The sequence below is a fragment of the Phocoena phocoena genome, chromosome 5 (genome assembly GCF_963924675.1).
Source record: "Phocoena phocoena chromosome 5, mPhoPho1.1, whole genome shotgun sequence".
Lineage (NCBI taxonomy): Eukaryota > Metazoa > Chordata > Mammalia > Artiodactyla > Phocoenidae > Phocoena > Phocoena phocoena.
The window spans coordinates 67755362-67773016 of NC_089223.1; the positions used below are offsets into that span (position 1 = coordinate 67755362).

Consider the following 17655-nt stretch of genomic DNA (forward strand, 5'->3'; position numbering starts at 1 on the left):
CAGGTTTCTCATTGTGGTGGCTTCTCTTGTTGTGGAGCACGGGCTCTAGGCACAGAGGCTTCAGTAGTTGCAGCACGCAGCTCACCAGTTGCAGCATGCAGGCCCTAGAGCACACAGGCTTCGGTAGTTGCGGTGCATGGGCTCAGCAGTTGTGGCACACGGGCTCTAGAGCACAGGCTCAGTAGTTGTGGTGCACGGGCTTAGTTGCTCTGCAGCATGTGGGATCTTCCCGGACCAGGGATCGAACCTGTGTCCCTTGCATTGGCAGGCAGATTCTTAACCACTGCCCCACCAGGGAAGTCCCCATAAAGTGTTTTAATCTAGCTGCTTTCAAGATTTTTTTTCTTTATCTCTGGTTGTCAGCACTTTAATTATGATGTGTCTCTGTGTGTATTTCTTTTGAGTTTTCCTTTTTGAGTTAAGCAGTTTAATTATGATGTGCCTTGGTGTGGTTTCCTTTCAGTTTATCCTGTTATCAACCCAGGTAGGTTCAGTTCACTGAGATTTCTGAATCTGTAAATTTCTGTCTTTCATCAAATTCGGCAAGTTTTATCCATTACTTCTTCAAATAATTGTCCCATACCTAGCTCTTTCTCCTCCTTTTCTGGGATCCCAGCATTGCTGTGCTAGAGCCAGCTTGTACCAACTCACAAGCTGATTTTGCACAACTCTTCCCAATACTACGTTCAATGACATCATGTTGATAGCTTGAAAATGGCCATGGTGGGAATATTTACCTGGACATTGGAAAGCATTACAAATGACTTTTTTTGAGAGCTAGTTTACTACTAGACTCCAGTGAAACCAATGTTATGCCTTTTGATATTTGTCCTCTGGTTCCTGAGGCTCTGCTCATTTTTTCAATCTTTTGTTACTCTGTTATCTAGGTTTAATAAATTCTATTGATCTCCCTTCAATATCACTGATTCTTCTGTCATCTTCAGTTAGCTACTGGATCCATCTAGTAAATTTTTAAAATTTCAGGTACCTTTTCAGTTCTAAAATTTCCCTTTTTTTGAAAAAAAAATTTCTACTTTGTTGAGAACTTCTATAGTTCCATTCATCTCAAGAGTGTTTTCATTTGTCTCATGTTATAGTTATAATGGCTGCCTTAAAGTTTGATAATTCTAACATCTGGACCATATTGGTGTTGACATTTGTTGTCGTACTTCTTGAGGAATGATCTCATTTCCTTGGTTCTTTACAGGCTGAATAATTTTAGATTATATGCTAGACATTTTGAATATTATAGACTTTAGACTCTAGGTCCCATTAAAATGTTCTGGACAATGTTGATTTTTGTTTGTTTAAACAGTCAACCTAGATAGGTTCAGAATGCAACTTCTGTTCCATCTTCTGTGGGCTGTGGTTCCAATGTCAGTTTAGTTTACAAAGGCTTTGTTATTCTATGTGGGATCTACCTCACACGTGCACTGCTCAGTGCATGACAGACACAGTTAGGCTGTGTCATGTTCAGTGGTTTAAATTAGTTCAGTTCTCAAAGGCTTTGCTGTGCTGCTTTGGGTCTGAGTATGTGTAGCTCAGGGGTAAGCCTGGTGCTTGCACTAATCAAAACATAAAGGACCGCTTTCTCCAGCTCTCTCATCAGTTCCCCCCTTGCCCCAAAGGGCACCTCTGCCCTGTCCTCTGACCAGATATAAGGGTTCTCTCAGAATTTTAGCTCCATCACTATTACTGTGCAGTTACCACAACTCAGTTTACCTTCAGGACAGAGAGAGTGGAGAAAAATGGGGATTATCTTCACATTCTTCAAACTGCACAGGTTCTTTTCCCATTTCCTCTGTCAGAAAAACAGGCTTCCCATCAATTTTAACTGTTGGCACTGTTTGCTACCAGGGCTTAACTGGGGTGCTCACCAGTGACAAATCATGAAAGAAAAGCAAAAATAAAAGCCCCCAACATGCCCTAGCTTCCAAGAGCTATTTTTTTTTCTCATTTTTGGGGATTTTCCTTTCATAGGTTTTCCCTCAGAATTTCCTCTGGTTCAAACTATCAGAGGAGTCCTTATGACAGCTCTGTTGGGTGCCCTCTCTGAGCTCAGGGCTAAGATAAAAGAGGAAAAAAATGGAAAACTCATCCCTGTATGGGTCTCTTCTCCAGGTTTGACTCTCCTCCCAATCCACCTGCTTTTGTTTACTTTTCAGTGTCCTCAGGTAGGTGTCTTTTGCATTTTGTCCAAAATTTTTAGTTGTTAAGTGGGAGAGAAGGGCTTTTGAGGGCTTACTCCATCTTGGTTATCCCTGAAGTCAAAATCTGCATTATTTTCAAGAGGCCTAAACTGGAAACAACCCAACTGTCCTTCAACATTAGAATGGATAAATTGTAATATATTTATAAAATGGCATATAATATGGCAAGGAGAATGAACACACTACAGTGACATCAGAAACATAGGTGAATCTCACATTATCTTTGTTGTTTACTGCCAAGTCTGACAGAAACACCACTTTTAGCCTTTAATCAAAATGATAGGCAGAAAAAAATTACAAAGTGTCTGGTTACATTTAGATAAAGTTCAAAAATAGGCAAAACTAAATTATAATGTTGGAAGTCAGGATACCTGTTATCTTTGAAGGGGAGGAAGGAAGTAGTGATTGGCAGATGGCATTAGGGGAATATTTTTGGGGTGCTCTTAATAGTCTAATTCTTGCCTACATGGTGGTTACACATGTATTATAGTTACTCAGTAATTCATTCAGCTGAACATTTGTTTTGTACACTTTTCTGTACATATTTTATATATCAATTTAAAAAACACTTAAAAAGTTAAAAAAATTAACTTCCTTCTGGTGGCAGATGCCAGAATCTTAGCTTAAATCAACCTTTGTATTAACGGGAACTTATAATAAGGATACTGAGGCGCTCTGTGGAATTCAAGGCAGGAATGATACTAGGCTTCATGAACAATTTGAGCCAAGGGCTCAAAAATACTATCGGAACCTTCCCTCTCACTACAAATGTTTTCTCCAGGAAAACATGACCATTGACATGAAATAACCATTCTATGCGATATACACTGAGACATTTGTGTAAGTACCTACTGTTTTGTTTGCTCAAGACTAGGCCTACTTACTGGGGATAGCACCACTTTCAGGGAAAACGGTCTTCCCTCATTCTCTCCATATGGTTTTCACAAGAGCTACCTGGTTTTTGCTACGTGGTTTTTACTTAACCCCAATCACCTGCCATAGTCAATTAGCCCAGTAATGGGCATCTGACCTGTGCTGGGGAATCCTAGTCCTAGAAGTTTTGTTCTTGGGACCAGGGTTCTATTTTTAAACAGGAATACTTGGGGTAGGGTGCAGAAATCTGCATTTTACCAGTCTGTCAGGTGATTCTAAAGTCTGAGAACTCTAATCTAGACTATCTTGATTCTTTATTTGGTTGTGCCTATTTCTTCAGAGGTATTTTATTTTGAAACGGGAGTTGTACTCAACCAATACTGTCAATTCATGGCTTGGTAGACTGGGGTGGGGTAGGGTGGAAGCTCAAGTGTCAATAAAAGATACTATATAAAGAATATGAGAATATAAATTTGGTAAAGTTTTGGAATATCTGTATACTCTTTCTGGAACTTATTTCTCCCCAAGCAGAACCAATCTAAATGATGGCAGTCCTCAGTGACCTCAGAGTTAAGAAAAAGTTACAATGTCAATCATGAATATAATCCCAATTTCATTAGGGGGAAAAAAGACAATATCCTTAAATTAAGTGAGTGATTACCTATGGAATTAGTGCTTTTTCTTCTTTATAATTTACTGTTTCTCTACTTTGCTAAAATAATTTTTCATAACAGAAACCAATTGATGTTATAAAGATACAAACAATATATTTTTTTAAATCAAGGAATATCTACAATCAGGAATTGAGAAATGTGTCATGCTTTCTTTCAGTAGGCAGTTAATATACACCTCTTTTCAAAAGCAAACTCATGCCAGCATTGTAAGTGAAAAGTATTTTCTCATCTTAAACATAGACTTCTTACCCTTCCACTTAATAGTTTTCTCCTGCTACTGAAAGTAGAAGCATTTCTATGAAACCTTTCCTAAGCTGAAATGGCATGAAGTGAAGAAGCAATTATCTGAGGACACATCTTACTAACAGATACACAAAATAAATCAAGATAAAGCACAGATGCTCACATAGTTCCAAGCTATGGTGGCTTGATGCTGAGATGCTGAGTAGTTCCTGATGAAGGAGCTTCGCAGTGGGGGGCACACTGCTCCCTGCAAAATAAACACTGAATGCTATTTTTGCTTTCCCCTTTTTCCATAAAAGCAAAAATACTCTTTATATTTCTTTTGATTAGTGAAAACAGCTACTAATAGGTCTTTCATAAAAGCAAAGTGGCATACAGTGAACCTTTGAAATGTGGGAGATACCTGCATTTTATAACCATGTTAAGGTCAGCACTTAAATATTTATTTCTGGAAGGTGGGATTGCAGGATCCCAAGGTGAAATGTGTGATCATTTCCCCTTTTATATTTCTTAGTATTTTCAGTTAAGTAAAAAAGAAATGGGTCTATTATTTTTAAAATCAGAAGAAAAAAGCTCTTTTCCCCTTCTTTTTAAAGAGAAAACATTAAAGTTATCCAGTGTAAAGAAGTGCTGTGAAATTAGCATGCAGTTAATAGTTTTAACTGAGTTGTATTAGCTAAGGTCCATGAGTGAAATCCGTTCCATTTTCATACTAGTAACCAGAGGGCCATTTAGTCTACTCAGACTTTTATTTAGATCATTCAAATATGTTAGTGGTTGCTAACTTCGGCTTCATGCTCATGTGAACATGCTGTTCACTACCTCCCTCCAAGTTAGTTTCACTAACATTTATTCTTATTTTATTTTGTAATTCAAAGCTAAACTTTGATACAGCAAATAGTTCACAAGAACCACCATAAACATTTTCCTGTTACACAGGATATATAACAAGTTTAAGTAAACTTTTCATTCATTAATTTACAAGTATAATGGCATTTAATTTTAAATGGTTCTTAAAAGTTTTCAGGTTGGCTTGGGAGAAAATTCAAGCAGGAAGGTGTCATTTCTTATGACTCATTAGTGAGACTAATTTTAACATGGAGGACAGTAAAAACTTCCAAAAGGGATGCAGGGAACTAATAAAACAGTGTACGATTCTTGATATTTTCTGTTTATCCATAAGAGAAAGATGCACATGATCAACTAAACAAATATTCATATTTGGTTTGAAAAAGTAATTAACCTTCCCTCCTGGATACTCTTATATAATAGTTTTTTGCTTGTTTTACATATGCTACCTTTTTCTAACTAGATATCAATTCACAGCAAGTTAAAAAGTTCCAGGAAAATAGCAATTTTGAGTAAACTACAAATTTTACCCCCAAATAATCCACATATGAAATAACTAGGGCAGAGAGAATACAACATGATATATTCCAACCTCACAGAGATCAAGTCTGGAGGGCAATATGATTTGGGTTTGTGTTTTTAAAAAATCAACTGAGCTATTTAGTATTACCAATTGTAGGCAACTGGTGGGAAGGGGTGGCAGATCTTACCATACCCAGAAATTAATAAAACACTTAAAAAAACAAATATAAATTTAATAATAAACATTATGGTCAGGTTGTTTATTAAGGAGGCAACCACACATACAAGTTCGGCTATAGAAATGTTTTTGCAAATCAAACTTCATGTGATCTAAAAGGACCATGCATAACGTCAAAAATGGACGCCTGTACATTCAATAAAAAGTTAAATATACATAGTCTAGATCATTCTAGAGTTATACAAACATCTGGGGACACATGTATCTAATTTCCTTTCAGAAAAACTTTTTTATAAAAATGACGTACTGAGATAATAATTTTAAAAAGTATCTGACAATTATGAATGGTCCCCAGTATTACAAAATGTGATTTCCAGGGTATGAAAACCAAAAAACGCCAACCCTTCAGAGAGCGTTTTATATTATACAAACAAGTTTTGTAGAAAAATGATCCAGCAAATGCTTGAGTTAAGAATATTTATATTTTTTCCAATTCTTTACACTTTTATTAACACACTTACAAAAAATAACATTCAAACACTGAGAAAATTAAATAACTTTGGAAGCAGAGCTCACAGCTTTCTGCTTACATATAAGTGACAATTCTGGGCTGTTGGCACAAAAAAATAATCAACATTCATAAAACCCTTACTACTATATATCAAACATAAGTTAAAATCATAGGCACTAGTTTATCAAATCCACACTTCATCTGTAAGACTAACCACAGTGAATCCTTAGATTTTTCCCAAACAGAAAAATTGGCAATACACAAAGGCTTTCTAGTAAATAGGCAATTTTTCTCTTTAGGAAACTAAAAGCCAATAGTCTGTGGTAGTACAACAGCAGGTAAAATAATACTTTACCCAACTCAGATCCAAATATGTTTTTAACAAGTGATGAAATATTTTAATTTAAAAAAAATAGACATGTTTTTTCTGATGCAGCCATTTAAAAACAAAGTTAAATAACCTGAATATTCCTTTTGAAACTGATAATCTAACTTAAAAATGTAATGGGTGTTTTGTAATAGGGTTAAAATTCCTTTTAATTAGTAGATTGCAGCATTTTTTTTTCCAATGTTGCACTGAAAACTGAGACCTATTTTCTTTTGTGTATATGTGGTTTCAAAAAGAGACAGTGGCTAGTTCTTTCTTTTACTTACTTAGATTTTTACATGCGATACCCCTCTACCCAAAACAGATGCTTTATCTTCCTCTGAAAAGCAACATTTTTAAGTTCATCATCATGTGGAATTCTGGCGCCATCCTTTCCTGACCCATCCCCATCACCCTCAAATCCATGGATAAAATTTCTTCCTTGCATGAAACACCAAAATACATTAGCACTGGCATTTTGAATCTCCAGCTGTTTGTGCTAACTGAATGACTCCCTACTGGTCAAGCTAATAAAGACTACCATGGGGTCCATCATGGCAGAACAGGGGTCTTGGTTTTAAAAGTTTTATCATTCTCTCAACCTATCAACCTCAGTGCTATCCTGAATATAAGCTTCCCATTTCTCTCTCAATTTCTTTTGCCAACTTACAGAATGTGTTTGACTAATAGGAAATGAACTTATGTTCAAATATCTAAAATCCTTTAGTGACCCAGCTGCCAATATTTTAGAGCTGTTCAAATTAAATACTTAAAAACAGACTTCACCATGAAAAATGAGAAGCCTGCTGAAGAAGGAAGTTTTAGTCTGGTAATAGTCGAATAAAAACCAAAATAAGTGATTTCCAAGATATACATAAGGGCCATCATAGAGCAAGTGTTTAACAGCTTAGAGTCGTATGCAGTAGGTTTCATTTGTTACCAAAACTGCAAAAAATTGATGTCAGGCAGAATCTAAAAGGGGCAGTATTTTCAAAGGATGTTTTGAAACAGTTAGTTTAAAGTGGATCGACTTAAGTAGGATTCAGCAGGCTATAATTTCCCACCACATAATAGGCTACTGTGTCAATTAATAGTAACAATACAACTGTCATTACCAGAGATTTTGTAAGGTAAGTGCATAGATTTCCCTCCCCGGTTTTACTGTATGGTTTTGTTCCAGGTTGTAAGCACTGAGGTGGTGTTATTTATATCAAGAATAAACACGCATACTACTTGCTCTTTCCCATCGTGGAAACCTGCTAATAAAAACAAGAACTCTTAGTTCTGTAACAGATGACAGCATGTGAAGAAGTTGGCTTCAATAGCAAAGGCTATCTTTCCTGAGCCAGGAGATATAAAGTTTAGAAAGATTGTACAACTGATATTAAGCCCTTTTGGCAATCAAAACAAACACACAGAAGTCCGATGTGTCAATGCAACATGATGGATGCATGCTGTAACACTAACTTGTGGTGGTGATATGTGAGCTACACCCAAAACTTAAGATTAAACAAAATAATTTTTCTAATGAATCTGCAAAAATAACTTATAGGATCCTTCCAAATTTAGGTATCATGTTTTAAATCTCTAGCCCAGGTTTCTTCCCACCCTGCCCCCCTGCCATCTCAATCTAGTTTCCTGGAGAACTAGTGAAACACTAGTGAAACATTTTAGATAAGTAGTCAGAACATTAGTTCTCATTAACACAAATATTTATTGATACTATTTATACAGTAAATTAGGTTGAATGTGAAGTTTTGGATAGCTTGAATTCACCAGTTTCTTGTGCACAAAGGTACTCTCTCATTTACAAATGGGCATTTCTCTTTGGCATCCATTAGTTTTTTGCCCAGATATTGGCCTCTGTCAAATATTAAAAAATCAACCTAGTTTCTATTAAACAAAACTAAAAGTGATTCCGTGGAGAGTGATTGTATGATTACCAAACACATCTGATGTTAAATGTCATTAAAGTGCTGCTTGATCATCTCTGTCAACTTGTGCTAATTAAGACAGAGAGGGCTGGGATTTTATAAATCCCAAGAGTCTTATCTGAACAGTCTGCATATAAAAGTTGTCTCTTAGCCTGGTGAAGGGGTATCCATGAAGCTGTGGACTCTGCATTCTTGTCTTTGCTGGTCAATAACAGCCATCTTTCCAACTGTCATCTTTCATGCTACTGTAGGTTTTAGGAGCTGGCAAGGATCTGAAATAAAGCAATTTATAAGGTGATTTGCAAGTTTTAATGGAACATTACCATTTTATCTTCCACATATATTAATTACTTTGCAGGTGGCATCACGATCCAATGTTCTAGGGCACTGCTGAGATCAAAGCTCTAAAAAGCTATTAGCGCAACCATCCCACACTCAACATGTCTACAACTTTCAAGTTTCACTGGGCATCAGGTGACTGCACTAACCTCTTTTTTGTTAACATAGCCACTTGAGTAAGAGAAAAGATTGTCTTGTCTTTTCCAACTGAATGGATCACCAAGCTTATTATTTACTTATTTATTTGAGGGGCAAATTAATGAATGTGATATTAGAGGCGTAGTGTCACCATCACGAGAGAGGCAGAATGGGACAGTGCTTAAAAGGACTCTGAAGTCAGACATACTTAGAACTGAAGGTCTTACTAGCTGAAGTCTTAGGTAAATTACTTAACCTCATTAAATTTTAATATTCTCCTCTGAAAAATAGGCATAATAACAGTACCTACAAGTTTAAAGCTATTGTAAAAACTAAATAAGGTACAGATATGTTATTTAGCCTAGTACGTAGCAAAAAGCTGTTATACTCTATTGAATTCAGAAATGTAATATGTTATCTTAGAATAAAAGAGGTATGGGTAATTCAGTTTCAATGCTTACAGCACAAAAGCACTTTTTTCATGCAAATAAATATTTCAAGTTTAATTATATTTGACACCTAAGTTTACTGATAGTGGTAAGCACATTTCTGAAAGGTAGATGAAGACTACAGATACATGGTTCCAAACCTGGCTAGGCTCAGAATCACCTGAAGATTAAACAAACAAATTTAAAAACAGCATACCTACAGATTTTGGGCTTCATACCAGATCTCCTCTCTGTGGGTAAAACTTAGGCCTCTATATTTACATAAATTCCACAGAAGATTCTGAATTGTAGCAAGGTTTGAAAACCACCCTCCTGGATTACATACTCAGACCTGATGGCTAGAAGTTTTATCTTAAATCTCATTCTAGGTTCTATTATGCTTTTAGTATCTTTATTGAATATCAATATATTCAAAATGAACAAATACCACATCCAAATGAAGTGGTTCTAACAATTTTTTCTAGAAGTTCACCAAGATACTTAGTCATGTTAGGCATCTGGGCAAATTTAACCTGTAACAAAGTGATATAATACCCCTATGTCCCAAGTGAGAATTTCTTAAGTAAGGAAAGTAATGTTTTATTCAAATTGTACTAAGATGCTAGTGGGAACCCACTAGGACTCTTGATCTTCACTATCAAATGCAGAGATGAGGATAATTCCAGTCTACCCACTTCCCTATGCTCAAGAAGATCAGAGCAGGGCATTTGCCACTTACCTGCGAACAGGCTGTGCAAGTTTGCTGCGAGGCACTGGTATACCCCCAGCAGAAGGGGCACTGGGTCTGGGCAAGCCACTTCTCATCACAGTTGTCCCTGCAGGTCTGGTTAGAGTAGTGCTGTTGATATTGCTGGGAGGATTTGCTGGGACTGTGTTCTGAACCATGGGAGGCCCAGGTGAGGAGGTGGTTTGCATGAGTTGTGTTGTTTCTTGGCTACCAGGAGAACCAGAGCCATGGTTACTAAATGCTTTTACTGGTTGCCGGAGAGCCAAAGGAGATGGTGCTGCAGGGGAGCGGAATTTGCCTGGAGAAGGTACTGTAGAATGGCAAAGAAAAATCAATGTTTTCAGTGGAAACCAAGTGCAAGTGAAACCACTGCTTTATGACTGGGCACCAGTACATCTGTATTCATGAAAACTCACTCTACAGAAATGCAAGGAATAAAGAATATTTCTAGGGAGATAGATAGATAGATCGATCGATCACTGGTAGCGCTTAAGTAACCAAGTCCTTACTCAGAGGATTGCAACTATCCTTGACAACAGTGTTTTAACTAGATCAGCTAGGAATCTACAAAACCAGAAAAGGCACTGCAGCATTCTGTTTTACTGTGGAAACCAACCTAAGCCATATTCTAGAGGTGAAAAAAATGCTGACTACTAGACAGCTGACTGGAATTTGAAACACACTTTCCCCTCAAAGAAACATTCATGTAAACATGTATCTAGTATCTGGAGAGTGTACCTCCAAGTCCTGCATCATCCATAGTGTAACTTATAATTTAGAAACTAAACCTGCTTCTATTGTTGTGCTTCACCAAGTAGGGAAGTTATAAATCTAGTTAGGGGCATATCAAGAGGTATATGATGTCACAGGATAAAGATGGTACATTTTGCTGGAATGTCAATTCTACTAAGTGGTTATTTAAAATACATTTTGAAACAAATAATGATATATGAAAGAATTAAATGTACAATTTGCATTAATTTTTAAGTCAAAATAAGACTTCAAATAAACTTTATTCTTGTAGTGGTCCCTTAGCATTGTAAGTTCAGATGTCCTGGGGGACATTCATCCTTTCCTGTTTATCCTATTTGGATAAATCATCTCTGGAAGGTTTCTTCAAATGCCCATGAATGGCTATATACAATATAAATAAAAAATATTACCTTAACATGCTTTACCTAGCAAAGAACTCTGGGGTGAGGTTCAGAGTGAATTGGGCGGTGGGGGGTGGGGAGAGGAAGGGAGGAGAGTGCAGGGGAGAAATGAATCAGAGTCACCATATTCTCTCTCAACCTCCATTAGTTTGCCAAGGATATGAGTAGAAGAAAGTTTGACTGTGTGTCAGAATCCGAAGAAACTTTAAAAAAAGGTTGGCGGGGTGAGGGGGGAGCCTAGGCACCACCCCTAGAGAATCTAGTCTGGAATGGAAATCAAGATATTTATTTTAAAACCACCATAGGCACTTCCAACCATGTTGACAAAAACAGGACAGGGCTTACCCAGTTAAGATACATAAGAACAGTTTTCAAATATTGGACAACAGGCAGTATGGGACTGTAATCCCTGAGAGAGGGAAAATAAATGTGGTGAGCTCTACTGGCACCCTGGCTTATTTTTTTTGGGGGGGGGGCTTGGATTATAGAGTGAGGAGGAGGATCCAGAGTAGATCAAAGTTATCTTGCTGACTTGAGAAGACTAAACTTGGAATCTGAGGGGAAGATTACCTTAGAGGAGGGAGGTGCTCCAGAAGACCTATATAACTCAGCTTAGAGGTCTGCTTGAACCTTTGCTGGAATATTGAGCTGTGCATGCACCAAGTGAAGCTCCATGACACTGGGCAAAGGAGGCCTGGAGCACTGTAAACCGAACAGTTTCCAAAGCTCATACAGGACTAGGAAACATCTGAGTTTCAACCAATTAGATCAGAGAATCCTTGTCAAACACCCAGGGCAATCAGGGGACACTCCAAAAGAAATAAACTAGTTCTAGAATAAAGCTACCCCAAATCCACTCAAACAAAACTTAAAAACAAGCCACTAAAACAGGGGTCAGCAAGCTACCACCATGGGAAAGTAAAATGCTTTTTTAAAAAAAATTTTATTAGAATATGGCAATACTCATGTGTTTCTGTATTGTCTATGGCTGCTTTCCAGCTACAAGAGTAGCTGAAAATTTACAACAGAGACCATATCACCCACAATCCTAAAATATTTACTATTGGGCCCTTTAAGAAAACGTTTGCTGATCCCTGCTATAAAGGATTAAACTAACCCATAAAAAACTTACCTGTTTACCACAACAAAGTCTACACAATTTAAAAGAAGGTAACAAAATCCAGCACAGAACATAAAACTTCACAATGTCCACTAACCAATAAAAAATTAGTAGACATATAAAGAAATAGTAAAATGATAACCAAAACTAGGATAAAAATTAGTCAAGAGAAACAGATTAAGAAGTCACAGGAATGACTGAATTACCACACAAGGACTTTAAAAAGAACTATTACACATAAGCTTAAGGATATAAAAAAACATATACGAATGTGAGGTAATAAAAGCTTTTTTTTTTTTTTTTTTTTTGCAGTGTGCGGGCCTCTCACGTTGCGGAGCACAGGCTCCGGACGCGCAGGCTCAGCGGCCATGGCTCACAGGCCCAGCCGCTCCACGGCATGTGGGATCTTCCCGGACCGGGGCACGAACCTGTGTCCCCTAGCATCGCAGGCGGACTCTCAACCACTGTGCCACCGGGGAAGCCCAATAAAAGCTTTTTTAAAGAGCTAGATAGAACTTTTTAAAAAAATATTTTTTCTATTATTATTGTTATTATTATTAGCCATGCCCTAAAGCTTGCAGGATCTTAGTTCCCGAACAGGGATCGAACCTGGGCCCCCTGCAGTGGAAGCACAGTCCTAACCACTGGACCGCCAGGGAATTCCCAATAGAACTTTTAAAGATGAAAAACTTATAATATATTCCAAGTGCTAAGTTCACTGGATGGGAATTAATAACAATTTAGATGTTACAGAAGAAGAGGTAGCTGAAGACATAACAATAAGAACTATCTAAACTAAAGCATACAGAGAATAAAAAGACTCAAAAAAGAAATGATAAAGCCTTACTGATCTACACGTCAAAATCATGTGGTCTAATACATGCAACTGGAGTCCCAGATGAAAGGGGTTGTAAGTGGGACAGAAAAGATTTGAAGAATGGCTGAAAATCTTCCAAATTTGATGATAACTATAAACTCAAGTATCTAAGTAGTTTAAAAAACAAATTTTTTTTTTTTTTCTGACACAGACCTACTAAAGAATGGACTTGAGGATATGGGGAGGTGGAAGGGTAAGCTGCGACAAAGCAAAAGAGAGGCATGAACATATACACACTACCAAATGTAAAACAGATAGCTAGTGGGAAGCAGCCGCATAGCACAGGGAGATCAGCTCGGTGCTTTGTGACCGCCTGGAGGGGTGGGATAGGGAGGGTGGGAGGGAGGGAGACGCAAGAGGGAAGAGATATGGGAACATATGCATATGTATAACTGATTCACTTTGTTATAAAGCAGAAACTAACACACCATTGTAAAGCAATTATACTCTAACAAAGATGTAAAAAAAAAACCCCAAAAAACTCAGACTTCGATCTAGAGTTCTATATCCAGCAAAATTATCATTCAAAACTAACATCAAAGCAATGACTTCTAAAGACAAACAAAATCTGAGAATATTTGTTGCCAGCAAGTCTTTCACTAACAGAAATACTAAAGGAAGTTCTTCAGGCAGAAGGAAAATGATACCAAATGGTAACCCTGATCTGCATAAAGCAATGAACAGTGCCAGGAATGGTAAATATTTTGGGAAACATAAAAGATCTTTAATAAATCATTTTTAATTTCACTAAAAGATAACTCTGTAAACTAAAACTAACAAAAACATTCTCTGTGATTTAATATAATATATATAAAGAGAGTAAAAGTAAATGATAAATGTAGCACAAAAAATGGGAAGGAATGGAAATATACTATTCTGAGGTTCTTACATTATAAGTGAAGTGGTATATTACTTGAAGATAACTGTAATAAGTTAAATATGTACACTGCACACTCTAAAGCAACCACTTAATAAAAAGAAAAAAAAAAGAGATAGAAAGTAAGCCAACCGTGAAAATAAAATGTAGTATATAAAAAGTACTCAGATATTCCAAAAGACTGAAAGCAAAGGAGAAAAGGAACAAAAATCTGAAGAGACAAAGAGAAAACAAGTTGTGAGACGGATTTTAAACCAACCATATTAATAACTGCATTAAACGTGAATAGTGATCACTCCAATTAAAAGGTAAATATTGCCAGTATGGACAAAAAAGCAAGAGCAACATGCTATCTAAAAGAAACACATTTTAGATATAAAGACACAGGTTAAAAGTAAAAGGATAGAAAAAGTTACCTTATACAAAACCGATTATGAAAAAGATGGAGTGTTTATAATAATATCAGAAAGCAATTACCATCAGAGATAGAGTTCATAAAGTTAAAGGGGTCGATTCAGCAAGAGGACATAAGAATACTAGCTATGTATACCCCAAAACAAATATACAAAACACATGAAACAGACATAACTGAAAGGAACTAAAAAAGTCCATAATTAGTTAGATATTTCAACACTCCTTAGTAATAGATGAAACAAATAGGTAGAAAATCAGAAAGGACAAAGACATGACCAACACCATCAATCAAGCTGACCTGACACTTATAGAATACTCCATTCAATTGGACACAGCTCAAATGTCCATCAGCAGGTGAATAGGTATACAAATTGTGGTATATCCATACAACAGAATACCACTCAGCAACAAAGAGGAGAAAACTGCTGATACAACAAGGATGATTCTCAAAAATTAGGCAAATCTAACTTACAGTAACTAAGCACAAATCAGATATTTGCCTGAGGCTGGGAGAACTGACTGGGAGGAAGTACAAAAAAAACTTTGGGGGATGATGTAAATGTTCGATAACTTTACTAGGCTGGCTGCATGAATGTATACTCTTGTAATTAAAATTGTGCATTTAAAATTCCACCTGAGTAAAGCTGATTAAAAAAAAAAAAAACTCCAGGACTTCCCTTGTGGTCTAGTGGTAGCTTCCCCATGCTTCCACTGCAGTGGGTGCAGGTTCAATCCCTGGTTGGGGAAGTTCTGGATGCTGCAGGGTGCAGCCAAAAAAAAAAAAAAACCGAAAACCCCCCAAAAACTCCATAAGGGGCTCTAAAGTAAGGCCATAATTGAGAATAATTATGAACCAATTATATCTTGAATCAATTATATCCAACAAACTGTTACAGTCTCTTCTGGTAGAAAACTGAAGACAAGATGTCCACAGGATCCAAGTACCCTGAATTGCAAATTCCATGATCTTCACAGAAGTTTTTTTTTTTTTTTTTTTACCTTATATAATCCATCTTCCCCTTTCTATAGGTGACTATGAAAGTGTTTTCTCAATTCTATTCCCTGCAGTCCCACCTTTGTCTCTGCCCAAGTTGTTTCACTGTCTTCCTGGAAGCTCACTGAATAACTGAGACTCTATGTCTAAGTTATCCTCTAGCCACTATCTAAGGGTGGTACCTAGACCTGCTCCTTCCAGTACCAACTCCAGAAAAGCCACCTTCAGTCCTAGTTTTTTTTATCATACTTGGCAGCCTTTTGACTGGGATTTTGTTTTGGTGGGGATGCAGGTTTCAGATAGGAGGCAAGAACAGTAAAGTTCAGAGGAGGATCACTGAGTTTCAAGGAGTATTTTGGAAAAGTCTGGAGAGCTGGGGATAGACAGAAATGAGGTCAGGTTAAGAGATTCACTAAGACATTGTGAACGACAATCTAGTAGGTGAGAGACGACCAAGGAGTCCTAGGCTTCTTTCTTATGGTGACTGATGTAGAGGGTATGCTGAAATTAGGCAGATCATCTTGATGAGGCTGACAGTGTTTCATTTCTTTCTTTCTTTTTTTTTTTAATAGTATTTATTTATTTGCTTGCACCAGGTCTTAGTTACAGCAGGCAGGCTCCTTAGTTGCAGCTCATGGGCTCCTTAGTTGTGGCATGTGAACTCTTAGTTGCCACATGCACGTGGGATCTAGTTCCCTGACCAAGGATCGAACCCGGGCCCCCTGCATTGGGAGCACAGAGTCTTAACCACTGTGCCGCCAGGGAAGTCCCTGAGAGTGCTTCATTTCTACATCACAGCTTTATAAATACTGGAATATATCTATAATGTTTGGAATGTCTCACCAAAGCTCATCTTGAAAATAGGCTTTGTGAAAGCCTTTTCCTCTGGAAAAACTTCTGACCACCATTTTAACTATTAATAGTTATGCCAGGGAAATGGCTGTCTCCTGAAATTTTTTAAGAATGTGAATCTCAGACTTCCACTTGGAAAATGGAATAGATGAACTTTTCCCTATTTCTCCCAGTAAGTATAATTTAAGACCGTGGGCACTGTATATAAAACAGACATAAGACTGAAACATGGAGAGAAGAAACACTACCCAGGAACCCTGAGATCTGAGAGATGACATGGTAATGAGTTCCCAGGATTTTCTTTTGCCTCATATATCCCAGATTAAAAGTGAAGAAGGCAGCAACCCAAAAAGACCTTTGGGTATGACAGACCAAAAAAAAAATCTGCTCTCTCTAGCCAAAGGACTAGGAAAGAAAACTTTTAGATAACTGCTCTGCTCCAGCCAAACACAACAGAAAAAACTGTGGCACTACTGTCACCAGTGCTAACAAAGGCTAGTGGGGAGCCTGGACTTCTATCCTTTTGAGACTGAACAAGGCCTACAAACACCTTATCCAGGGAGGTAAGAGAGAAGGAAGTAATGAGGTGCTCTTTTCCCTCCTCTTGGGTTGGTGTCAGAGGAGGACTAATGGAGAGTCAGGACTTTCATGATTGCTCACTGGTAGTAAGACCACCCTCAACACAGTTTCAGTGGAGACCATATGGGGAGCCAAAATTTCTACCTCCACCCAGTCAGTTCCTCCCCCTTGGGTGTCAACAGGAACTGAGTGGGGAACCTGTGCGTCTATTCCCATAGCAGTAATGAAATCCCCTGCCCCATATCCACCAAATGCCTGAGTGGTGTCAGAGAAAGACATACCCTTTCATAAAAGGGTAGGTTTAAATAAGATCTAGACTCTCATAATCTGAAAATGTCCAGATTTCAATTTAAAAAAAAATTTATCATACCAAGAACCAGGAAGATCTTAAACTAAATAAAGAAATACAATCAAGAGATGTGAACACCAAGATGACAGAGACGTTAGAATTATTTGACAAAGATTTTAAAGTAGGTATCACATATAAGGAATCTAAATCAACAGTACTGAAGAACCTAGTGGCAGGGCAGTAATAAAGACACAGATGTAGAGAACAGACTTGAGAACACAGGGAGGGGAGGGGAAGCTGGGACGAAGTGAGAGAGTAGCACTGACAAATATACACTACCAAATGTAAAATAGATAGCTAGTGGGAAGCTGCTGCATAGCACAGGAAGATCAGCTCGGTGTTAAGTGACCACCTAGAGGGGTGGGATAGGAAGGGTGGGAGGGAGGCTCAAGAGGGAGGGGATATGGGGATACATGTATACATAT

General features: G+C 37.6%; 1 protein-coding gene across 1 annotated transcript in view; it reads right to left on the reverse strand.

The window, feature by feature from the left end:
* Positions 1–8117: 8117 nt before the first annotated feature.
* The window catches only part of SLAIN2 (SLAIN motif family member 2), a 78895-nt gene continuing 69357 nt past the window's right edge, over positions 8118–17655 (reverse strand). Inside the window, exons 7-8 of the mRNA XM_065877952.1 lie at positions 10006–10324; positions 8118–8633 (exon numbers count right to left, since the gene is read on the reverse strand). Of these exons, the coding sequence (XP_065734024.1) occupies positions 8567–8633; positions 10006–10324 (386 nt within the window). The 3' untranslated portion in view covers positions 8118–8566. The remainder of the gene's footprint in view (positions 8634–10005; positions 10325–17655) is intronic.